The sequence below is a fragment of the Orussus abietinus genome, unplaced genomic scaffold (genome assembly GCF_000612105.2).
Source record: "Orussus abietinus isolate OABI.00-Male unplaced genomic scaffold, Oabi_2.0 scaffold19, whole genome shotgun sequence".
In the NCBI taxonomy this organism is placed as follows: domain Eukaryota; kingdom Metazoa; phylum Arthropoda; class Insecta; order Hymenoptera; family Orussidae; genus Orussus; species Orussus abietinus.
This window is the reverse complement of record NW_019395981.1, coordinates 1827032-1852836: the sequence shown is the minus strand read 5'-3', so window position 1 is coordinate 1852836 and position 25805 is coordinate 1827032. Positions and strand designations below refer to the sequence as shown.

At 48.7% G+C, this 25805-nt stretch overlaps 2 protein-coding genes across 2 annotated transcripts; both read right to left on the bottom strand.

Moving 5' to 3' along the window:
* Window positions 1-8701: 8701 nt before the first annotated feature.
* LOC105699627 lies at window positions 8702-15666 on the bottom strand. Its single transcript, XM_012424766.1, has 2 exons — window positions 15396-15666; window positions 8702-8809 (listed from the first exon to the last, which is right to left on the bottom strand). Exons 1-2 carry the CDS (start codon window positions 15597-15599, stop codon window positions 8702-8704), a joined length of 312 nt encoding a protein of 103 aa, XP_012280189.1. The 5' UTR covers window positions 15600-15666.
* A 2937-nt stretch (window positions 15667-18603) lies between these two features.
* Window positions 18604-19787, bottom strand: LOC105699928 (probable salivary secreted peptide). Its single transcript, XM_012425377.1, has one exon. It carries the CDS (start codon window positions 19708-19710, stop codon window positions 19306-19308), a length of 405 nt encoding a protein of 134 aa, XP_012280800.1. The 5' UTR covers window positions 19711-19787; the 3' UTR covers window positions 18604-19305.
* Window positions 19788-25805: the final 6018 nt, after the last annotated feature.

The window sequence follows — 25805 nt, the reverse complement described above, 5'->3', positions numbered from 1 at the left end:
TCAACATATATGAAACTCAATAAGATCGGAGGCGGACACTTGGGAATGTTTCCTTGTTAGCGCCGCGTGGCTTCTGCACCCGTAGGACCCCCCACGGAGGCCGGTCCTCGATCCCAAGGCAGTCGTCCGCTTCCGGTGCTCCATCGTATCAGGAATTAATTATGACTTCGCTGCCGAAAGTGGCGAACGCGTCCCCTCGAGGAGGTCCACGCGGGACCACCGTCGGGACGGCTGGGAAAAATCGGCTCCCCGAGACGTTCGCCGACTCATCGATCACGGTGGACTCGAAATACGGAGAGGGAAGGCCGAATAATAAAGAGACGAGGCGAATCCGGGGAGCCGGGCGGCGTATCGGTCCTGCACGCGCGGGACCCCCCACGGAGGCGGGGTCCTCGATCCCGAAGGCAGTCACCTGCTTTCAGGTCTACGAAGGAGTCCGGAGCGAGAGAGCGGAAGTTTATAGCGCTCTCGAGGAGGTGCTCTCCCCCCCGACGTGAGATGGAACGGAAAGGCCCGGCCAGGGGGTAGGGGGGGACACGGAATAAAGCATAAAACAGTGTATATCCAGTGAAGAAGAAGACCATTAAAGAGCCACCGAGCCGTTGGATAGCCGGCTGTCCTGTCAGCAGGACAGGCCCGAGCCGCGAGATCATCCTTTTCCTCGTTCCCCTTACATCCTCTCTCCCTTTTTCTTATTCCCAGCGCCCCGTGCCGTTCCCTGTCTCGGTCTCCCTCTTTTGGCATCTTCCACCGTGCCGTTCCCTCTCTCGGTCTCGTTCCTCCGCGGCCTCCCCCATGCCGTTCCCTCTCTCGATCTCTCTCTTTCGGGATCTACGCGGGGCGCACAGTGGACTAGAATCCGAACATCCTGGTCAAAAATCAAGGAAGGTACAAAAATCGGTAAAGGTTTCTTACCAAAGAAAACAATTTTTTTTAAGAAGCTACATTCTTTGATTCGAATAAGATTATTTATATTTTTTATTACTAAGAATTTAATCTAACTCCCTGAAGAAATGGATGGCCAAAAATAATAAGTATTTTGACTATAAACATGAAGGTATAATAAATGATGAATTTCTTATTCCACAAACATTTCCTACATATTAAATTGTGAATTGGAACTCTCTAGATACAAACTATTTTCCTACTTTTGTTTCGCTACCTTAGCACGCGCGGTTGCATTACAAGCGCAGAGTTAATATTTATTTTCCATAATAACAAATAAAAAAAAATTGAATTTCAGTGCATAGATATTTTACATACCTTCAGGAGTAGCCTCCATTTTTTGTAGTGAAAAGCACACCCTATGACATCAAAAATTCACAAAACACGAACGTTGAGTATTTCGAGACCGATTCTCGTATCGTTACGCACTCAAAGGTGGCCAAGTTCCGACTGAGATAGAACGGCAGGTATAAAACCTAGGTAGCTGTAATTCCAGTATTACACGCAGGAAGCCCTGCTTTACAAAACTATGTGAATTAAAACAGAATACAACGAACTTGGTTTTTCAATGTTTGGCCAGGATTTTGGGATTCTAGCCCACTGTGGGGCGTGGTATTCACGGGGTGTCCCGTGAGTCCCGATCCGTGACGGCAGACACTCTCCGGCGTTTCGCTCAAATAATCTCCCCCGACCCCAGGGTCGGGGGAGGGGCCACGAGAGGGATCGAGGAATTATTAACGAGGGCACATCCGGAGCCAACTCGGTGCCCTCTCCTCCTCCACCTGGAGAGTCCGCTCCGAGGGGCGGCAAGGAGTGCCCGCGCGGGGGAGGCCTCGTTTTAAACGCGGTGGCTAACCCCCCTTTTGAACCCCCTTCGCAAATTCCATCGGCGACCGCGAATTGGAACCCTGACAATTCGGGCCTTTCGAACGGATTTGTGACTTCCTTTTTTCCCCCTAGACGTCTGCATTTATATCGGGGAGGACACCCCAGGGCTCCAGAGGACGTACCATGCTGCCGCTCTTGCCCAGGACCTTCCCGGGTGGGGTAAAAAAAAAAAATACAGCCAAATGGAAGGCGCGAAATCATCAGGTTCCATGTTCCATTTCGGGAGCGTTCTTCCCAAGATTCGCTCACTTTGGGCACTTGGCTCGTCCAGAGGGTAGACGCCTCCGGAAGAACGGCGAATCCGCGACAACGGTGCAACGCGATATTCGCGTGAGAGGAACGGTAATTGCGGCGCACCTAGCGACGTTTCAATGTAAACACAGCAAGTGTTGCGTTACCGCTGCTAAATGTTTTATGATAATCACGCGACATTGAGTAATTTACCGCTTCATGGTGCGTTTCCCCGTAAACATCAAATTGTCGTATAATTAACGTCGATTGCCCCGCGTACCGAGAGAATGCCGCGTAAGTGCGGTAACGGTGTCGCGTTATCGCCGCGAATTAAGGTACAGGATTAATTCGGTCCTTATTAAGATAAGTCCTTGATTATTTCCGCAGAGTGATAAATAACGCGCTGGCTCGTTTCCGTACCGCGACTGATGAAGATTGAATTTTGTAAGGACTGCAAGGTACCTGCCCGTATAAAATCTCGCAATACATTAACATTTCATCTTATGCCAATCGAGGGATATATACCCTTGAACAAAATCACATTAAAAGGTCCTAATAAAGTGTTAATAATTTGCTACTTTTTTCCTGCTTAACGTAAGTGCGTCCACTTACGTCGGGGGATGAAATTGGGAGCGCGTGTCAAAGCGGTAGGAACAGTTGACGCTTCCCTGGAAACTTTTCCCTCGTATATTCCACGGTGGGAATCGTAAATGCGTAATGAGTGCAACCGCCAATTTCCAGGATTTCCCTCTTTGCCGACGCATTTCAAAGTGAGTTTTCCGTCCGCGCCCCGACGCGGCCGCGATTCTTCCGACTTTCCTCTTCGTCTCTGGCGACGCGTTCAAGAGCGCTTTTAATCTTTTCAATTTTTCATTCGCCAAGCAGGACTCCTCCCCACTGGCTAGGTGTTTTAAGTCTTGCACTCTAGGAAATTCACGAGAGTCCTACCGGTGGGTTTCCAGAAGACGAGCCTCGGAGGAAGAAAAACGCCCGGGGGGTGAAAAGCTCCGGGGGCGTTTCTCGGGGGAACTTCGAGTCTTCTTGAAATTCGAAGTATCTTCAAACTCTTAACCAACCCCGGGCCGAGAAAGCTCGTGACACAAACCGAATCGCTGGGAAAATAAGCCAAGATGCACGGGAATAAAACCCTTTAGCTGTTTAAAACTCCCCTTTGGCCGAGGAATTGCGAGGGGGAACGGCCGGGGGGAGTTCCGCAACTGCGTTCCTATGTTGAGCGTCTCGCGGGCCGTTTCCGCTAAGCGATTAAGATTTAAGAGTTCCCGGAAGTAAGTTCCAACCGCTAAAAACGCGTACCATTTTTTTCCCCAATGCCCAGTCAACGCTCCATCTGAGAATAAACGCGCTCCCAACGTTTCCCCGCCATAAAACCGAAGAACGTTTCTTTCTAAAATTTTCTTACTTTCTAAAAAAAATGTATATAGCATATATATATATGTATGCTATATACATTTTTTAAGTATACTTTCTACGTTGTCTTTATATATAATATATAATAAATAATATATAAAACTTAAAAACCGTGAAGAACATAATTAATGACAACGTATAAAATGTACATAAAAATTGAGCGATCTCTGTTAAACCACACCCAAAGACCAAACTTTCATGAAATTCGGAGAAACCGAACGAAAGTACGATAATAAAATTCTCGCGGCATACCTAAGAATGTCGACCTCAAGGGCAACCTTGTAAACTTCATTTCTTTTCCCAGGATCTCGTATTAACGTGCACACATGAGTACTCGAGGAACCTCGTGCTCGGCAAATATTGCAGCGTGAAATTTTACGTGCTACCCTCCATATCCATAAAACATTGCATCAGCATCACCGTAAGGTACAACTCAATTCGAGTGCGGTAAATTACAACCATTTCTGCAAAAAACAAAATAAACGCGAGGTTACTTGGTCACTGGCTCTGCTTTAAGTAGCCCTTTGTTTATCAACTCGAAGGTATTTGAGGAATGCGGCAAAAAAAGTATAACCAATTTATACATATGTATATACACACATACAGACATACTCACTTTTCGCAAGTGACCGGGAATGCGGTATCCGCACTTTGTTCACTTAAACACCACTTAAAATCACGCTCGAGGCGACGGACACTGGTTCAAGCTTCGACGCTTTATCACTCTCGACTCGCTTCACCGCTCGCTCTTCTTCCGGATCGGCCCTGCGCAACCGGAAGTGCGAAAGAGCGGCGTAAAAGCTCTGGGCGGTGGGGAAGAGGAAGGGGAGGGGGGAACAGAGACGCACGTAAATTCGAGGGACTTCACCTCACGTCTTCGCGGACGAACCTTGGCTTTTCGTTCACTCGCGCACTCTCTTTCTCTCGGCGGTGATCTCCGCCGGTCGCGTAACCTAACCTCAAAAGTCGCGAACCAAGCCGCGAGTTACCTCGAGGGTCGGCGGGAGGCGCGCGAAATCGGGGGAGTAGATTCGCAACTCGCCCGGAACCTCCGACGCGGCGCTGTCGATCGAATTAATCGGGTGTATCGGATATATACCGCACGGTGATCAGTTAAACAGTCGTCGCTCCTTCCGGAAAATGGCGCCCACGAGACGCTGGGTGAGAGCCGGCAGGAGTATAAACAAACCGGAGCAGAAAACGGACGATATGACAAAGAAAACAAAGATGACCGGCGGACGCGACACTGACGCGCACACACGCGGCCGGTGATCCGCGGGGGCGACACTAGCGACACTGGTGCTCCTGGCTGCCGGACTCGGCGACGCGGCAGAGATTCGAACTAACCGATCGTAACCGTCGTTTTCGCACCTCCAATCGGACCCCGCACGCCAGATTCGAGTCGATTACCTCTCTCGGTGGGTGGGTTTAGAGTCCACTTCGAAGCATCGGGTGGCCGGAGTCACTCGCGATTTGGATATTTCCCTCGGAGAGCGGGAAAGGGTAAACAGTCAGACTCGGCCGATTCGAACGGCGAGTTGGCGGATTGATGAGTTAAATGAAGCACGGATGAGGGAGACCTCGCGATCTTCGGTGATCTTCGCGTAAAGTCGGGACTCTATCTACGCCACCTGGGGAGCGGCGCCGACAACGCGGATGGGCGACTCGCGCGGACGAGTCGATCGGCGCCCTGGACGCGTTGGTTGGTGGAATTCCGATTTTCTTCCGGTGCCGATCTCGGTCCTCGAGTTCCCGAAACTCGCTGAAGGAGGAGGACGCAAATACAGGCGGGAGCGGCGAGCGAGCACTGACACTCGCGCGCGGAAATGGCGAGGGGCGAGCGGCGATATCCACGAGGGCGACGGCGGCGACGCCTGGCGGCCAAGCGGCGAAACTCAGGCAGGACGATTTAATCGGTCAGTTAATTAATCGCCGCTTCGGCACGCCGATTAATTGGAGCCACTCGGTGCAACGGAGCTTCGCGTTTCTTCGCCGGAGATTGACGAGGTCCTCTTCGAGAGGGGGCACTGATCTCCCTGCCGAGACACCGAGAGAGAGAGGGACGGTGGCCGAGAGAAACGGCGGCAATTCGCCCGGGAACGAGAACGGGAACGCAGCGAACTTCGGGACGCTCACGCCGGGACCAAAGCCGAGCGGTTTTCAACTCCTTGAAGCTTAGCCACTTCAGACGTTTACTCTCCAGGAATCCGGCAAGTGATACTCCCAATTAATGGTCCTCCGTACAGGCGATTCGTAGATTTCTTTGTTTTAGGGTCACGTATGGTGGACGATGCGACGTTCTCGCGGCGGCTTGCAGCATCCAAGGTAAATGCGATTCCGGAGATCTTTCCGAAGTCGGAGTCGAGGACTGGACGGCAATTCTCCCAGGTATAGCGAGCGGACTTTAACTACCGATATGTCGAATTCTGGGGCGTTCGCTTACGGACCCCGACTATCCTCGGGGGTCGAAGTCGACGTTCGCGCCCGATCCTATTGTCCGCAGCTTTCCGGAATCCCGAAGGAGCGTCCGCGGCATCCAATTAGGCGTTTTTACCCAGTGAGCTCTGTGACGTCGCGGCGGGAACTCCGTCGATACCGGCACCCACGAGGTCGATGCCAAGGACGATCGCGGAATCGGCGCTCTTCTCGACCTTAATCGTCGAGCGGGCAATTACGGCTCAATGTTCGGTCTGGTCTTCTCACAAATTCGATTCGCGGATTCTCGGCTGCACCCGCGTAAGCCACCACTGTATCCGGCAACCTGGTCACTTTACAGGCCTGCCCGTTCCTGGAACATCACCGTCGATTTCGAGCCCGGGAGTACTCCGCGTGGGCGCCGGGAGCTCGGTCGGCGGGAGATATGGGAGAGCGGCGATACTTTGCCGATCGAAACACCGGTGGACCGCAATGGACCGCAGTGGACCGCAGACCACGGTGGATTACGAGGGCTACGGCTCGCAAGATGGTCCGGCTACGCTCTAGAATGCCGCGGCGTGGCTCGCCACGCAACCGTCACGCTCTTCCTCGCTCGATCCACCTGCCGATCCGCTCTCCGTCCTCGTCGCTCTCGCGAGGATCCTCTCTCCAGCTGGCCGGCGCGCTCGCGATGACAAGGACCACGACAACACTGGGATACTGGCGCGACTCCGCTCGTCCCGAGGACTCGTTACGCCGTCTCCTTTCTCTCTCTCTTTCTCTCTCCCTCTCGCTCTCTCGGTCACGCACACCTTCCCTGGGGATCTGTCCTCGGTCTCTCTCTTTCGGCGATACTCTCGCGAGCTCGCGTGGGCTCCTTAAACGTGGTCCCGTCTCGTGGCTGCTCGCTCGTCCGTTGGCGGGCTTCGAATGACGGGCTGCGCTATCCCCACGCAACCGCGCTCTCACCCGGCCAGCGAGTGCGAGAGGGACCGACGAACCTGCACCAATGGGGCGCCATGAGGGTAAGAGAGAGCCCGATGCCCTCTGCGCAGGCGCCGACTCTCTGGAAACTCCTAAACGGGGAGAGCACCCCCCGCGAACGCGGACTTCCGCGGAAAAGGACTACCCGCTTGCTACGGGGTTGCACGGGTTGCACGCCCGTGACACGGGTGCCAACGGTGCCACGCCACGGTTCAACTCGGGGAGGTGATCTCCACGCTTCGACATTTTTATCTGCCTCGTAATTAGCGATGGAAATGCTTTATATGCATCGATATTTCACGCATTTTTTTTTTTTTTATTGCAGTTCCAGCGATACCGGAATTTTCCTTCGAATTCAAGTACAACTTTATTAAACCACGGCGATTCGACTGGACCTCGTTCAAACTGGATAAACATTTCAATTGGAATTATCGAACGGCCCTAATGGAGTATTGCAGAGTACGTAAAATTTGGATGATTGCAGTGGCGGTTGGAAACGGTGCAAAGTAAGCATTGATCGTTCTCGGTTAAATTATACGAATACGGAAGCGACGAAATATATCACAAAGTTTGCGACGCATTTGACGGATTAACGAAGTAGTTTGAAATCACAGACTTCCTTGCCGATCCATCAAAGTCGCGCGTAGCATCCAGGCGAGCGTTTGCGTAAACGGTCTAGGGTTTCGCAAGGTCTACAATCAATGCCATAAAATAGACTTGTCAGTTACAAGCACTCCGTCACAACAGGCTTTTGACTTTGGCGGAACGAGTGCACCCTCCGTTGATACGAGGGTGGCCGAGGCACAATGTGAAACGCGTCTGGGAGCGCAATAGGAAACTGGTCGCCCAACCCAGGGGCACTTTTGACAGCGGACGAGCGGCCACGCATCGACTCCTGTTGGCTCGGTATTCCCTTACATTATCTTGAATTTGCAACGATCGAATTTCTGAAAAAGAAAAGAAAAATGTATTACCGAGCGTTCACCTCTACTCTCGCTTAAGTCTTCTTAAATTTGACAGGAGACCCGGATACGTCGCCGATTGGGGAAACCCGGCGAGATTTGACCACGAGGTCAGCAGTCTCTCATCCATGATCCAGTCCACGGTCGGGAGAGACACGTAGATCACTCGGCAAAGCTTGGACCGTTTTATCCAAATGTAACACGTTCGCACCCCAGCCGCCTCGCGTGACGCCTACGGGCATGAAGTTTCACGGACAAGTGTTCTTCACGGGTGGCTCGGATGTACGAAAAATACCTTTCATCCCCGTCTCTCTGTACCCGTCTCTCCGCCCCGTAGCCACCCGGGTCCGGGCGTCTCTCCGCGTTCCTTTCCGCCCCTCTGCCGGTCCCTCTATGCGCGGGGAACATTTTTCGCACACGCCGGGGCGCGACGTGGTGGTCGCCTCATTAAGGGGTGCGCAAGATTCGCCCGTGTGTCGCGTAATTAATGCCCGGAAAATCATTACTGCTTTAAATCCGAGCGCCGCGACGCCGATATAGCCCGGCGTCTCGCGAATCACCTTCGGGCGTTCCTCTTTAACGGGCTAACAACCTCGAAAGCCCGCCGGGAAACAAGAAAAACTAATGGGCAACTTTCCGCGAGACCGCGGAAACGTTTGGCGCCCGGATCCAATGGCAGGCTTTACGTTTCGAAAACGCGGAAACCTCGGAACTTCCCTACCCGACGAGCGGTATCGACGCGCGGAATTAGCAAGAGCGAGGCGAGCTCATTGAAATTTACGTCAAACCAATTTACCGCTGCTTATACGTGCATCCTGATGCTGATCCGGCAGTTCGCTCGATCTGCATTAATTCAAGTAACCCAACAGTGGCATGAGCGTTGCACTTCGAGGAGGTATACGTTTAAAGAAGCCAGGCGAATAATTTGAAGAAATACGAGGGATGCAATTTCGACCCTGCAAGAAAAGAGATTAATTTAGCAATTTTTAGAAATTCGTCCTCGAGATACTCGGCATTGAACGGGATAGCGAGTTTAGGATATTTTTAATGTTTAAAACTTCACTAGAATATGGATGCACGGCAACAACCAATCCTAGTATAGGGGACTGAGAAAGAATTCAATTTTTAAAAACAATCGTGTTCTTAAACGCCGTTGATACAGTGATTTTGCGGTCAAATTATGTGTAAATGGTAGGTCGCGATCATCTATCGACACTTGATTCTCTTTTATTTTTTCCCGAACATTCTCCTTTTCAGGTTAACGGAATAAGCAGTGGTAAAAAAAGGGAACGAATTCGATAACCGGAAGAAAAGTTCGAAACTACGTGATTTGGATCTTAAAGTCGGCACGGCGGAGAAGAACGACCCCGTGGGTGGAGGAAAGTCGGTCGCCTTTAGCTATTAAACTCCCCTTATCTAAAAACTCCTTTAAATGTGTAACACCGAATAGAAGATAGTGCACCCGGGGAGAACCCGAGTTACTTTGGTCCAACCAGGAAGATCATATCGCACTTGTTTATCTTCTTCGCTTCCTCGTTATGTACTGCCTCTTCTTATTTTTCATACCACCCGTGGGTGACTTATCTGATTTAAGAAGATTCACCCCACATTGATTTTTCTCTTTTTTTTTTCGCAGACAAAGGAAACGGAGATAAGCTGTATTCAATATATGGCCCGAAGGCCACGGTCAAAATTCGCCGACGTCGGACCTTTTATATTTATTGCTTTAAAGGATACCGCATTGATTTCATTCGTGCATAGAATTAAACATTAATACGTCATCTTGAATGCCACGAATTCTAATTACTTAGGGAAGACTTTGCCAAGTATCCAATCACTGGAGCATGTACAATTACTTGGACAGCTACCCTATAGGTGGGCAAACTCATTAAAAAGCAAGCGGTGCGTTTCACCGACAATTTCCGCACTCAAAGATTCAACCCTCCGGTGATAGCGGAGATCTCTGAGGTATTCCCAGAGAAACCACCACTGACCTACCTTCAAACTACCTCCTTAACAAGCGAACCAACTCCTGGAGTTGGGAGGCTGACGAGTCGAAAGTCTCCGGCGCCTTCCGACCAACGTTCCTTCGCCAGAAAACTTCAATCGCTCCGAATTTTTCCAGTTTCGACCCCGCTGATGCACTCTGCTCATGGACGACCTTGTTTACACAAAACTACCTAATTTCACGCAGAATAGACGTCGCAAAGAGACCGTGGAAGCCGGCACAGAATCAATGGTCATGAATTTCAAGGAAGGAAATTCGGACAGGAGAACCTGGATTCCCTCGATTCCGCGATTACGTGAGGTAATCACTATTGACTCGCATTGTTCATATTCTATATTATTATATCCTTGCCTTTTAATTACAGATTTATACACATCCCAAATTTGTATACAGTATGGAGAAAAATTCTCCTCGGAGTTACATGAAGTACCGTTTACAGTTCGACGCGGTACGTCAAGAGGAGACCGAGGTGCCGCCTCTCCTTAATCGGTCACTGTTTTTCATAGAAACAGGATGAATTCTGTTGTAGAAACACGTCGTCAGGAACGTGGCTGACCGTTTCGCTAAAACGGAATTTTATCGATGCTCGTTTTCTTTCACGCTCCCTCGGAACTCGAGGGTGATGCTCTAAATAATTCAGGACAAACAGCCGGCCCGATACGCACGCGATTCCGTGTATGCACGCATGTACGTTTCTACGTTTCGTCCGGACGGACTCGAAGAGCGGTCTCCGACTTTGGAAGAGCTCCGTCACCCTCGGAGTATTGAACTTTCTTCGTACGACTAAATATTTAATGGCCAGCTCGATACTCCGCCATGCCACACACGTCGTAGAACCGCGTGTGCACGTCTCTCTACACACATCCAGCAAAGACGTGCGTGATGTACAAGGCCCTTTAGTCGGTCGGCAAAAATTGCGGATATTCCACCGCTTGGGTAAACAACGTCAAAACACCTCCCTGTCATTGGAAATTACCAAAAGGAACACCGACGAGCGTACACCAGCTACCCATGCCCAGGAACAATACATGTCTAATTAGAAATTAATACATTAACGAAGAAACTTTCTCGCCACTTTGTGCCGAAACTGTTTCGGGTGACAAATCGAGGCGTCGCTTTGTCAACACCTTCGACGGAAAGGGTTGAAGTCCTCCACCCCAGATCTGGATATTTTGCCGGAAGCGCTTTAAAAAGCAGTTACCCCATCTGAACCGTGCGGAAATTATGCCACGGAGTGAATGCATTCTGATCCGAGCCCCGCACATACGTAAGTGAGCTTAATTGATGTGGTACGGAAAGCGAATAAAAAAATAATTCCAGCGTCTATTTTTTCATACCCGGACATGGTCTACGTGCTTGTCTCGTTCCAGAAACGACGAGGCAAGCACGTACTTGCCCCCGATTATGCCCATGTGGGAATAAATAACGGGTAGCTCTGAAGATCCACGTCACTCTTTGTCCCCGCAGCATTGACAGGCCCCTCCACGCTCAACTATCCGCACATCTGAATGCTAGAATAAAAATCCATCGCTAGAGGCAAGCTCAACGCGTTAGTTTATTTTCCTTAAACCACGCATCCCTTTGCAATTCGCATTACCTTCAACGTCCCGCTGCTCGCGGGAAGTAAAACATCAAAAATTTAATTCAAAATGATATCATTTGCGGGATGACGGGAGGACCACTATGGCGCAATGACCTTTGATCCCTTTCCTCGCTATATCCTTTTCAAGGCTCGCTCGGTCTCTCTTTCCTTATCGCCTCTTTCCGTGAGAGCGAGTTGTCTGGGTACGTACCGAAATCTATCCATTCCTTGCCCCGTCCATCCGCGCATCTTCTTTTCTCCACGAAAACGCGCTCGCCCGTCTCTGTCACCCGATTTACCTATCCACCCTCCACCTATCCATCGGGGCGAACAGGAGGCGCATTCATCCGCCTTACGATCATGTGCCAAAGCCAAGCACGATATGTCGGGCCATTTTCTCGACAGCTTACCTATCCACAATGCCGGCCGGGTAATTTCACCTCGATGTCAAATTACCCGGACACGAAGGACAGGCGAGGAGGCCCCCGGAGTATAATCCCGACGTAGCCGGGAAGCGGCCGAAATTGGAATTTAATTGGATTCTTGGAAAACGCGGACGTGACCGCGCGCGCATCGGACGAGTACAAAAATTGAGTAGGCACTGCCCTGTGCCGGTATTAGGGCGGCATCGCGACGGCATCACCGACGTCGAGACGCGATGGGAAACCAATACCGCCGGTCCGCGCCGTCCTCCGTTCCGCCCTGCCGAGAGGCTCGTGACTATAAACGAGAATGCAATTCGCTCCATGAACCGCAGCCGCCGAGAGTCGATACGTGGACTTGCACCTGGGGGCGCACTCGAGTGCGTCGACTTCCACGAAGGAGAAAAAGATCCCCGGAGAAGTGCCCAACGTCGGGCACAGGTACTCGTTGCGACGCTCGCGTTAAATTTCTCGAACCTCGCCGCCGACCATGGGGAACGGTGCCGGTTAGTTTTTATTAATGGCGAGCATATAGAGGGGGCTTTGAGGGGCCAATTAATGGAAGCTGTATGGAAGCTCGTTTCCGTTTCTTTTCTTCGGGATGTAAGCAGCCTCGGTTTCCTCGAGTCGCTGCATCCGTTAGGCGCCGAGTGCTGGCCCAGTTCCTCTCTTAAATTTTGATGGAGAGAACCTCTAACGACTTTCTCGCTCTGTTTCTCCCGGCATCCCTCTCGCGAGCTTTACTGACCTTTCCTTCAATCTTCCTGCAGGCTCGGCCGAGTCGAAGTGTCACTCCAACCAAGAGCTCTCCCGAGGCGTATCCATCTTCCCGTTCGCCCCATAAACCCCGGCCCTTGGATTCACTTGCTTCGATTATCCGAGGTTTAATCTTTAGTTTTCGCCGAGCAGATACTTCTCGATTTAGGGCCCGATGGTGCGTGATTCGCATGGACGGAATTCGGACTACCCCTGACAATATTAAAATCGGAAGGGTCGATAAGAGGTATTTTCGATCTCATCTGTCGCGTTTCTTTCAATTTCAGTTTACTACATCCGAAAGACGAGGTGGACTCGCGTCTTTTCCTTCGATCTATCGAAACGCGAAGCATCCGTCTCCTTTATTCGGAACGAATTTTCTCCCCTTCATCCTACGAGGTTCTATGGGCCGATTGAACTCAATTCATGTATATGAAATCCGATTTACCTCATTACGCTGTTTCTCGTTAGTCTTCTGAAAACACCTGATTAACATCATTTGGAGTGCTAAAGCGATCCTTCCCTTTAAGACGGTTGCAAAGACGGTTCAAGGGATATTAACGAATTCCCATGCGTCCATGAATGGTCATACGTACGCCCTGCTTGCGGGTAGTTACACCGACGAGTGGTACGCTTCATGCCCGGTAACGAGCTCACCGCAAGGGGCGTCCCTATGTTGATCCGTGTCAAATCCGTAGCGATGGTCGTCCTCTGATCTTGAGCTCGCAGTTAATCAGCCACGTGTCGGCCGGGCTAAATCCGACTTACAATTAGCAGATCACCGTCAAAGGATCGGGAATTACGCGCTCGGACACTTTGAACATTCCCGATTATTAGCCGGCAATCTTTGCTGCACTTATTTCAACCAGACTCCTTGATACCAGTCTTGGCCGTTCGAAGACAAAAGGGCGCTTAAAGTAGCAAATTACGTAACGAGAAGAGAAAGTAGACGACCGTGTACGAGCACGAATTTGCCGCATGGATTGTAATAACTAACTGCACTCCCAAGATACGTCATTTTTCTTGCATCCGCCCTACAAAATCGGAAGTCCAACTTTCGAATGCCTGTCGAGGATGTGCGGGACCTTATGATATTGCGGGGGAATGTTCAATTTCGAATAATTGAATTATTTTGAAATTATTTATAAATTTATTATAAATGGCTATAAACCATTTAATTGTACAAGAAATTTGTATAAAAAACGCTCCACCTCCTATCCTGTCGATTTCAAGAAATTGATACACCACTAAAGGGCCAACGATACTTTCCCTCTCGAACTCCACTTTATACACACAGGAAGTGATTACTCTCCTCCCTCGGGAGGTAAAGCGTGAAGATAATAGGCAACTTTTTCCACATTCGACAGGCACCGAAAGTCGAACCTTCGGTAGAGGGAGCATGAAAAAATATATCCACTCACCCCGTCCTAAAACCCAGAGAAAAGTAATCATTGACGACGAGCTGCGAATCCGAGGGCGGTTCTTTTTCCATGAAACATTAGGACTCCATGGCTCGCATAATTATAGGACCCCGTGGCGTCGGTCGGCGCGTCCATCCAGTGGCCAGCGCGTCGGTAATTGTCACTTTACAAGCCGTAACCAAACGACGCGTGGCCGCGTTTTATGGGCACACGGCGGCGGGTGGCGGTGGCCGCACCGCAGGGAAAATCGCCCCAGGTGGCAGAGATTTTTAGCCCTGGCGATGGCCGCGTACGCGGCAAACCCCTTCGGTGTTCAGGGGTGCGGCTTTTACGATCTCGCGGTTCTTCCCGCGGAGACGCCGGGCGCCGTTAACGCGCGCGATCATCGACGAGCCTCGACGCACCCGGGAGCATTAGCGCGTTCCCCGGGACTTTGCGGCCCATATTCCCGGTGTTTTCCCACCTTGTCGGCCCGTTGCCGCCCTCGTCATTTTTCCTCCCCAGAAGAGCAGCCGAGGGTTTATAGTTTTTCGGCTCTTCGCTCGCCGTTGTCCGGTCTTTCTCTCGGCCGCCACGGTTTTACGATCTTTAATTCTCGCTCCCTAGGGACGACATCTGCCGCCGCGGTTCGGCCGCGGTCGCTCTTTGCGGCCGAATGGCCTGCTCGAATTTCCCTACCGCGGAAATCTTGGCGGATTTATCGGACCGAGAATACCGGGCTCTGGGGACGGTATTTCTGGGGTCCAGGTTTTACGACCGATTTATGGGCTGATCATACCTTGGATACGTTACCTGGATATCATGAACGAATTAGGGCGTTATGGGAACGTGGACGCGAGTATGGATATGGATGATCGATTTCTACTTAGTAGGTGAGGGGGTGCAATTAATGGAAGTATTTTTAGCTTGGTCTAGGTACGCGGTGGTATCGATGGGATTCGGATTCCCTACGGGGTGGCTGGTCGAACGAAAGATTCTTGTACTTCGGGCCGCAATGTACCCCTGCAGAATGCTTAGCACTGCTTATCCCTCGCCTTCCTGTAAATTATTCCTAGGGGAACTTCCGCAGTTCCGGGGTAAAATAATTCCTTCTAAAACGGGTTACCCTCGCGGAATATCGAGTTCTAGATCTGAATTTTGCAGAAGTCTAGGTCGTCAACCGAGCTTCCTCAAAGGGGCATTCCGTCGTCCCTATCGACTTAGGGCCACTAACATCGTTACGAGGTAAAACCGTCGCTCTAGAGCCACTTATAGATCCGCGTCACTTTACGTACGTCAATAGATGTATTTTCATTTGCGGGACGAACGAATAATTTAGACCTGCCTATTTCCAGGTCGAAGTGAGCCACGCACCTGCTGCATTTCGCACCGATGCATTTGTCTCAAATTAGGTTTGACGGTCTGATCATAGAAGACCTTGTAATTTAGTGAAGATGTCTTCTGAATCGCCAATTGGATGTTCTTAATTTGACGCGGGCCTGAATCGTGAATCAGGACCAAAGCAATTTCGAAGCGACAACGTTCGTTCACTTTCGCACACAATCGGCTACAGCACATCGTTTCACTAACGTTATCAGATGACGAGGTGAGCTGGCATTTCGCAGAAATCGCGACATTCAAAGAAACGCGAGGATAAATTATTATATCTAATCACGCGATCGAGGAATCGCACAATATTGAATTGCCAGAAGCTGTTTTCGAGTCTACGAATCGTGTCGGGGTTTCTATTATTATTGATAACTGCATAGCAACTGAGGCACTGGATCCCGAACTAGATCCAATTATTTCAAGATCACGATATTAAATGATCGAATCGAGATCCCTCGATAAGACCGCTGATTAGTCCTTTCCGATTCTTTCGAGCCCTCTTACCTAATTTCGGTTATAACACAATCGCAGAATTTCTAGTCTCGCTGCGCTATTATCGCTGATACGCTAGAATTCTATTTTCGCTCAGAATTACCTCCCGGGAAGCGTAATGCATATACTCGAGGTCACCTCGGAAACGAGTATTCGCGTGACATTACCGTCCACATTTATGCGACAGCCATACGTCAAGGAAAGTGTGTAGAGAAAAGGAACCAAGACTTTATCTCGGGAAGCGATTTCTCTTTTGAGAAAAGTCCGGCACGAGCGATTAGGTGATTTTCGCGAGGAAACCTCCTAGCTATCCGCGGAGGATTTTCATAAAATGCGAGATAAAGTCGTGGATCCAGATGCTGCCGGTGAGAAACTTTTAAATTCGTTCCCCCCCGGCACTCGGTGATCTCCACTTTTAAATTTCTTTCCCCGCCCGATGAACTCCCCCACTCGCGTGTTTGCGATTTATAATTCATTGTCTGTCCTTGCGGTACGACCGCCAAAAAGAGGACCGACGTCGATGAGTTTCCGGAGGACTCGCAGTTGCCGGGAACGAATTTTCCCGTTTTGCCCCATGATTACAGCGCCATATCTCGACCTTGTCGAAGCGCTCCCTTCAATGCATTGCACCCTACTTGTATCCGTATATTTTGATACGCATTGCGGCTGACCGCGCATGCGAGTACCACTAATCCCAAGTCGACTCGTCTCCCTTTTCCCTGAACGCGTGACTTTTCCCAAAAAATTGCAGAGAACCAAATGCTTAGTTTTGTTTAACACGTTGAGCGCGGAACCGATTTTGCTGAGCTTTCCGTTTGGGCGGCACAATTTTTTATATATAGGATTCTTGATGCCGTGTCAGTCCCAAGGGACCAACGCCGCCCAGACGGAAAGTTCACTGTCGGTCCCCAGGGACCGACGCCGCACTCAACGTGTTAATGCATAGGTCATTTCGAGCCACTGGAAAATCGACGAGAAAACGAGGTGATACGGAAAGAAAAGTTGGATTTTTTAAGGACTCCGCTTTCCCTCGATTATGACGTTTCACTCCAACGAACCATTTTTCTGCCATCGGCGTGACCTGCCGGCAGCACTCGGTCGAGGTGCGGCCTCGAGCCACGTGCAAGCTCTAATAGTACCCTGAATAATGTCTCATACGAATAAAGCGAAGGGCTGACGGTGCAAAAACGCGAAAGAGCGAGCGGGCCGATGATTGCCCGAAACGAAGAGTGACGCGACGAGAAATGACGGACCTTTAAATCCTACGCTCCCTATCAGACCTGCGATGAGCCTGCGTCAAGTGCACGTCGGACTGCACAAGGGATTGACGGAACAAGAAAACGTCCGATAGGTATGATTGCAAATCAAATCACAACTTTCGTCACGAAAATGCATCTCATCTTAATTAACGTCTTACCGAAACTTAAAGGACCAAAAAATGTCTAAAATTCTTGACATCGATGAGGTCCGTTTTGTCGTTCGTTGCTAATTCCGGTGCAACAATCACGCCCCCCTCGAAGCCGATGTTTCCCGGTACCAGGAGAAGCAAGAACCGGATGTCGAAATTGCGTGTCCCGCGAGTGAAACGCGCTTCCGGGGCACGCACACGCGGCCGTTCTCACGACACTTTCGGGCCCGAATTTCGAATTCCGGGGAAATTCTTTCCCCTTCGCGTACATGACTACGCGAGACGGGCCAGGGGGGAAAAAATGAAAGCGCCCAGGAAAAAAGACGTCCGCGCTTCGGCTGCGAGCCGGTTGATTAGCGAAAGCAAAAAACGCATTCCCCGGGTGAATTCTTCGCGTTCCGTTTCCGCCCGCCCCCTGCCGTTGCCGGCCCGATCCGGCTCGGCCCGTTACGACGCTCATTCCACTTAGCGTTAATTGCATAATTATTGACACCTCTCGGATTCCTTTATTTCCGCCACCCGGGGCCACCCTCCTTCTTGCAGCTAATTCTTCCTTCCTCCGAGACCTTCCCGGAAGGGGCGAGGCCGAGGGCCCGGGATTCCATCCGATGCTGTAAAAGCCAGAGAAATTGAAGGTTTTTAAGAAAAATGCGCCTCGTTAATAACCGACTCGATTTTACAGTTAATATCACTCTACGGTTTTTTTTTTAAACCGGCCATTGCGAAGTGACCGCAATTAAGGTTAGACTCATAACTCATACAAAACGTGTTGTTAATTCTGAACACATCATTTCTAATTGGCTCGATGCTTAAATACGTATTTTTATTTTTTATATCTTTATGAATTCTCCATTCATTTTTCCTTCTGGCAAAACGTGTCAAGGACTAGTTTTTCGTGTTCCACCCTTGATTTTCTCGCTGCAATTTTTTTAAACCTTCCTATACCTATCTATGCTTCGGACCGGAGCTCATTCCACTTTGCGCTAATTACATATTTGTAGTCACCTCTCGAATTCTTTTATTTCCACCACCCTGGGATCCCTATTCCTTCTTGGAGGTAATTCCCTCTTGCTTGGAACCCTTCCAGGAAGATCTGAGCTCAAAATACCTATAGCGCCGGTCTGATCAGGACGGAAGAATTTCGTTCATAAAGCGCAAGGAATTTATTTTAGAATTTTTTTCTATATTTATTTTTCATATTTGCTTAAGACGGAGGGCTCTCCATTATGTTTGACGGGACGATTACTCTTTTGAACCGAGGTCCTTAAGGTCGCAAGAATTCGAGAATCGGACTTCAGCGCATTACTATGTTTATTATTCTTTCAATAAGACAAGTCCTACATCCTCGGTGCTTAGGTGAAAAAATAGAAAGTTAGGCAACTATTGGCAGATTTAAGGTCCTGAGCGTAGGTGGGATCGTTTCGTTTGGAATTCAATGGGACCCCGGGAGAAAAAGGTTCGACGAGAGGAACAAGTTACGATCTGTACGTGCGTGGAAATGGGACAAAAAGTGCATGTGATAGGGCACGATAAAAATTCCAAAGCCAAACGTGATTTATTCCTCGTACTAGACGTGACTGGCATCCACCGAAGTGGCAGCCGTTCTAATTGCGCACTTACGTCGCGTCCAGTTTAAACTTCTTTTTCCCCCAAAATTCACTGATTCCCATTGGACAGACTTCTAGGGATTCTGAAACGCTCCTCTACGATCAACAACCCAAGCGAGTATATTCCAATTTATACAGTCTATACATTCCCACCATCGTACAATTGTTTTCAAAATGTCGCCCAATTTACAGAAGATGATAAGAGCCACGTAACTTCAGGAAGTCTCGATGAAGGTGCTGTCCAAATTTGTATGATGACTGAACCGGGTGATGACTCCAACACGTCCAATCAGTCATGAGCTCCTCGACACCATACATAGACCACAATGATGACATGCCGCGTTTTTATTGCCGGATTTCATAGCCCTGCGTCGTGTCGTGAATTTCTCTAGTACCGGGCGTAAATTTCAACGACGAAGTTAATGCCGTGTCCCCTCTGGCTCTTGAACTTCAAAGTGACGTTCTGGTTTCCTGGACCTCCATACTTCAGAGTCGCGTAAGCCCCATTTCCGTTGGTCTTTTGGTCCAAAGCCTTGACCTGGGTGATGCGCTCGTACTTGGAGGCGTTGTAGGTCCTCTCTACGGTGATTACCTGGAGCCACTTCGAAGGCTTGATGATGTTCTCTCTGATGATCAGCCTGTCACCAGGAAGTCGGCTCCCAAGAATCAAATTGTGCGACAGATTCGCCTTGACAGGTGCAGCTGCCAATGGGGCCACGTATGCGCTGGGAACTGCGTTCGCGGCAATGGCAACAGCCGCCACGAACAAAAAGCCAAACAAGTACTTCTGCATATTGATAGACGTGGGTAGATGCACTTCTTGACAAAGAACGTTTCTCTTTGGCAAGGTGGTTTGCACTCTGGAGTCCGTTGGCAAGGCTTACTTATAAAAGCCAGCCGCCACGTTATCTACCTTATCGCTCTACATTCGAGTAACCAAGGTGCCACACATTTGACGTGATAAGGAAAAGTCTGATCCACATCGATATAAATAACACGATTCGGGGAAAGATACCAATACCCACGCAGGTATGAAACGAGTGCAAACGTTTGAAAAGACTCTTTGGGAATTATAATTATTAACAAATTAGGCGCGTCATGTGATGGACTTATAATCGAAGGAAATTCATTTTGTACGATAAGGAAAGGAATTACGCATTATCGCGCACATATCGTCGCGTTTGTAATCATTGCAATTCCTAGAGCAATCAGTTTAAGCGGTCATACGAGATGTCGACAACCAGATGCGAGTATCTTCTTATTTGTCCGATTTCTGGAAGAAATCTTTCCTTGAACCTGGAACACCGCATGAGTCGCGATGACACATCCAAGAATTGCCTTGAGAAAAAGGTGTCTCACTGATATGAGTCTCCAAGAGATGGAAATATTTTGCGATATCTGCCTATGATATAATGCCGAGTGGATATACTTCATCGAATCGATTTGAGAGCTCGCGAGAATCGGTCGAGCACGTGAATCGATTACTTGAAACTCTTTAAATATATAAAAAGCCGGAAAGTAAATCACGACATCACTCGTATGAAAAGGTGCTTTTATTGCGAAATACAATTTCGTCCGGCAATGTAAATTCATTCCGTTTCCGCAATACGAATCAAAACGGACGATAATTAAAACGTTGCTTTTGATCAGGATCCGACAATTTCCAACACGGGTGCCCTTTTTTCAGAGGAATTGCGAGCTGAAACTACGTCGCTCTCTCTCTCTCTCTACTCACTTTATCGGTACCAACCAACAACGGTCCTGTTTTCCCGGGAAAATGAAATAAATTACACTTCCGCGAATTGCAACCATTATTTCAGACGTAATTACAAAATTAATAAGGCCGAAATCTCAACGGAAATGATTTTGCGCTCCGAAAAGTGCTCAAACGATCATCGTTCGTTTTGATCTGGATCGAACGGAATCGATAGGAACGGATCGAGGTGCTTATCTACCGCTTCTTCGGAAACGATAATAATGGCCTACATACTATGAATTCAATAGAATAACAATTTTACCTAATCTATATATCGCATATTTTAGAACGATGGGAAGTTAAAATATCTACTCGGCTCTTAGGATATCGACTATCGATTACCACCGGAAACGTCTTCCGCTCCAATTCATAATTATTACTGTCATTGCGCCCGGTTACAGCGAGGTGTCGTACCTGAACCTCGTAATAGACGACGACCTCGATAATTCACGAGTAGCCCAACTCTATCTAACCCTGAGCCTTCCTACGTACACTCTGTTCATCATACATGTACACAAAACCGAAATCCATACATCATAGATAGGACCCCTTCCCACCCTCCATACTGGGAGGTCAGAAATCACCTTTGCAAATTATGTCGCATTTTCGATAGTAAATGATGCTGGCCAAAGTTTCTCCCTTGTGTTACATGTACTTATACTATTAATCGATTTTTCATTATCAATGGAATCTCTGTATATATTATTACTCTGTACATAGATCTAGACTCACTCAAGACCTCGTTAACCCTTTGACCACCCAGTATGGCGTGAAGTCATGTACTTAGGTTTGCCGAGGGTAGATATATTCGGATCATTAAGTCAGCATCTGGTTGGACTGTGCGAGCATCCCTGAAATCGTGGAGATAGATGTCAGGACAGCGGAGACAAGGTATTTCCCTTTAGATTTGTTCAATTGACCAAGCATTGCATCAATGGGTGTACCTATACATGTATAACCACGTATCGATTCCCCATTCCCACATATCCTAAGCAATCCCATGCGCAGTTTCTACTCCCACGAAAGGACGCTGATGACAAAAGACACTTTCGCAAATTTGACGCGATACCTCATCAACATTTTGTGCAATTTCATACATCAATATTAATTAAGTCAGGACCCCTGGAAAGAGACGTTCAATATTCTCATTTGCTTTCACATGAGTCAGTAAACAAGCCTTATCAACCGATGACATCATTAGCACCTGTCTTAACATCCTTACGCAGAAACGTACATGGTCCCTCACCTGTGAAATACAGATAGGAAACTTTTGTAAAGCAAAATTCAAGAAAATCTCACATTCGTTTGTCAAATTGCGAAATGCTCAGCCTTCACCCATGAATTCTCGTGGAAATACTTCATAGACGAATTCGTTTATTAATTTTTTCTATAGGTATTAAGGTACGTCTCGATAACAAGACGGGTTTAGCAAGTGACAAGGCGAGTCCAGGAAAATCCTGCGACCGCTGAAAAGCATTAAACAAAGAGCTTTCCCACCGAGACCTCGTCAGGACGCAGCTCAAGTTCATCATTGAATATCTCAGAAAGTAAACTTCTTACAAAGTTCCGCAGATGAGGCTTCGGATGAAATTTTTCCCGGAGATTACGTCCATAAAGGGAGGCCGGCGTTTCGTAATCACCCGGAGTACGTATACTCGCGAGCGACCTATCCCTTCGATAATCTCGGCTTGCAACTCCGAGCAAGTTGCCGCCTCCTCTGGCTCTCCTTCATCGTATTGACCGTCGTCTTGCGATTCCGGCAAGCACCGGCACGGAATACACCGGCTATTTTGTGCTGAGTTAATTTACTGCGAAGCGACTCAGCCAATGTGAATGGACCCACTGATGCCGCGAAACGCCGATGTCCGATGAATGCCACCATGGTCTTTCTCCAGGCCGAGATTTAGAGCAGCGCAGCACCAGGTCGTTCGTGTCTCGAGGTCGACCGACCGAGATTCACCTCGCAATTAGGCACTCTACGCACCTGCGCCCTCGTGTACTGCTGCATCTTAGAACTTAAACCGCATCTTGCATACAGCGGGTACCTCAGCCTCCGCATCATTCAATGGACCAACCCTGACTGGGTACACCAGGACGAAGGCACCTGTCGCGATGTGCCGAGATGTGTGAACCATGGAACCTACAGTGGGCTTTCCTCGTTAATTAACCGCAAATCCACCTGCGAGATAGGAACTACCTGGTTCCCTTCCATCTTTGAGGCACTGCGAGGTCAAGGATTCCTCTTGTGACGCCGCTCGACTCGAAGCTCCGGCCATGACCGTCGATGGGACTCCGCGCCGAAGGCGAAGACGCTGCAACCTGCTGCATTATGTGGTATTAACGTTTTGTCCTTGCCGAGATCGAACTTGATTTCCATTTTGAGACTCGAGATCCAGGTACCGTAAATACTCTTCCTCGAGGTGCAGACAGGATCGTGGAACGAACTCACAGGAAATTTATTGATTATTGTAAATGTATTACCTTCGTCAAATATTCATTAGAGATTGTCCTGGGTCGAAGCACGATTTCAATTGCCATTTTGGGAGAGGAATTATTAACCCTTTAACCAGAAGGTGCGGATACGTGGCTGAGGCTCCCACCGAAAAGAAGGCTAACTAAATCTGCACACCCACTCAAGGGGTGAGCATCAAAATATTATATTCATTAGATCTAAGTTGATATCCTTACTCCGTCTAGACGGAAACTGCCTGATTACCTGCCATCTCGGAACTGCCGTAAAATCAAGGATCCCCTTGCGCAGTACTGTCGGCATCTTCAAAGCTCCGTCTCTAATCGTGGAAGGAATTCCTTGCATAGGATCAGGGTGCTTCAACGTGCTGTAGATCTCGTGCAGTATTAACATTTTGTCATCTGTTGGTTAGTTACGAGCTGAGGACCGGTTACAGCGATGTAAAGTTTCCGATTCTCTGAACTACATCCGCACGCTGAAAATTGACACAAAGTCTTGATCATAGTAGTGATAAAAACAGAAAAAAAATCATGCATCTAAATTATTAACCAATTTTCTCTTTAGTTAATCCAAAGGGAGGAATAAAAATACGCACTAATTACCGTTAATGACTCGTGATTTACAGTTTCGTGGTGCATCCGGAATTAAGGCACCATTTTTAATTGCCATTGTTTCAATATCAAGCGATCTATCTCGTTGATGGGACCTTCTGTCAGAAATTCCCAAATTTATTCGTCCGTCCGTCGTCGTTATTAAATTCCACCCCTCTTCCCGTGTCATGGTTCTCTTCGGTTTCTCCTTTGTTTCCGCATTTTATCGTGGATTACGAGGGCGGAGCAAAGGAGGGCTGAAAAGTGGGCGATGCTGGGCGGTGGAGCAAGTTGACGCGTTCGAGTGGTACTCGAACATTTTTCAAAGCCAGATCTCGGATTCGAGCCTAGCGACTCGCCGACCTTTTGGACCCTTGAGTAGCCCAGGTCCCCTTTTTCCTTCTAATATTCCCGGCACTCGACGTGTGCCAGCCTTGATCTCGAAGCTTTCCTCGCCTGAAACGTTAGAAATAGAAGGTTCGACAATCTATTCGTCCCAACAAAGGGAGTCGGATAAATATTTATCTACTAAATTTAGACGTATATCTATAAGGGCTTTGGAACCGAAACCTCCACTTTCTACGTGCGAATAAAGATAGATTTAAAGCCTCGAATGGAAAGCACCCTTGCGATTAGTGTCGGGTCCTCCTCGGAGGAGGGGGAGGAGAATTCCTCGATCGCTTCGCCTGTGTTCCTTAATTCCCTTCGGAGGGTTCGAAATCCCGTATTCGCAGGGCCCCTTACGTTGTCCTTAATTCCCTTGAAAGCTCTCTCGCCTTGGCTTCCGGCCCTCCGTGGAAACGATCTGCGGCGCGTTTTCACGAGGCCAACGACACGGCTGTAAAAGCCAGACGATATCCCCGCGGTTTCCGTGACGGTAATTCCCGCGGATTGATGGAGCGCAATAATTCGTCGTATCGGCAAGCTCGGGGTGTTATACGGACCGATATATTTTTCCGCGTACGCGCGCTCAACTTGACGCGCGGATGCATACATTTGCCCGGATAACTTTCTTTCTTTATGCACGTAACTATCTTTATACGGGCCGCGCCGTTAAAATAAGTATTTCACCCGACGCGATAAGTCGGTTCAACCATGACACCCCGTCACTATGAGGTACTTACAAACCCGTGTACCCTTTAAATAAAATGATGTCTTACGTACCAACCATGTACTGAAACCGCTAAAATCCCCTGGTACATATCGTGTCCATAATTATTTGGAGCCCACGGCTCTCGAATTTCATCATGAGACTTTTTCCCATTTCCTGTAAACTGTATATACGAAATATTAATATTCTGGTATTTTACCTGCTACTTATTTAATTTCATACTCAACGTGGTGTTATCTCCCGTATCTCATATTCCATCATCCCTCGTCTCGGCGTACATCCGTCCAACCTTATAAGTTCTTCATCGTTCAATGCGAACCATAATATTCAAAGCTAATCTCCTCCTTTTTCCGAACCTTAATCGAATTCCACGGTGACCTGCGATCTTAGCGAGTCAGAGCAGAGCCGAAGCGTGGAAAGGAACCGGAAGGTCCTCCCCTGATTATAATTCCTCGATTCATCCGGCAATTCCGATGGCGTCGCTCGTCCTTCCGGAAGAGGTGGCAGAAGACGAGAGTGACGAACCCAAGACTACGGATCTGACCGGGTTACCCGAAGTTGCAACTGCAGAAGGAGCTCGCTGTTTAGCAGGAGGAACGGCAAACAATTCTTGGTACAATTAGCAACCGTTTGTCCGTCCATGTTTGTCCAGAGGTCCGTAACTGGCTTAAGGCATTGCCTGGGCAATTGCTATCCCTGACCGAGCACGATCTGATCATTCATGCAAATCTCCTCCACGTCCTGGAGATCACCCTCGAGTTGCCCAACGACGATCCTGCAGAAAATTTGACCAGCCAAGTCGACAACACTTCCTTACACCCTGAAAAAATTAATATAAAAATAATCTTCAAAGATTAAGTCACCAAACCAACACTAGTTACGTGAATCTACTTCCATCTCTCCTGAAGACACTCTATCAGCCAAACGACCAGTCGAAATATTATCATATAATGCTTTTTAA

Excerpts from the sequence above, each read along its gene's own strand:
- LOC105699627 (XM_012424766.1), bottom strand. The coding sequence starts at position 15,599 with ATGTGCTGTAGCCGATTGTGTGCGAAAGTGAACGAACGTTGTCGCTTC. Across the intron at positions 8,810-15,395 it reads ATCGGTGCGAAATGCAGCAG|GGTCGAAATTGCATCCCTCG; the intron begins GTGCGTGGCTCA and ends CTTTTCTTGCAG.
- LOC105699928 (XM_012425377.1), bottom strand. The coding sequence starts at position 19,710 with ATGCAGAAGTACTTGTTTGGCTTTTTGTTCGTGGCGGCTGTTGCCATT.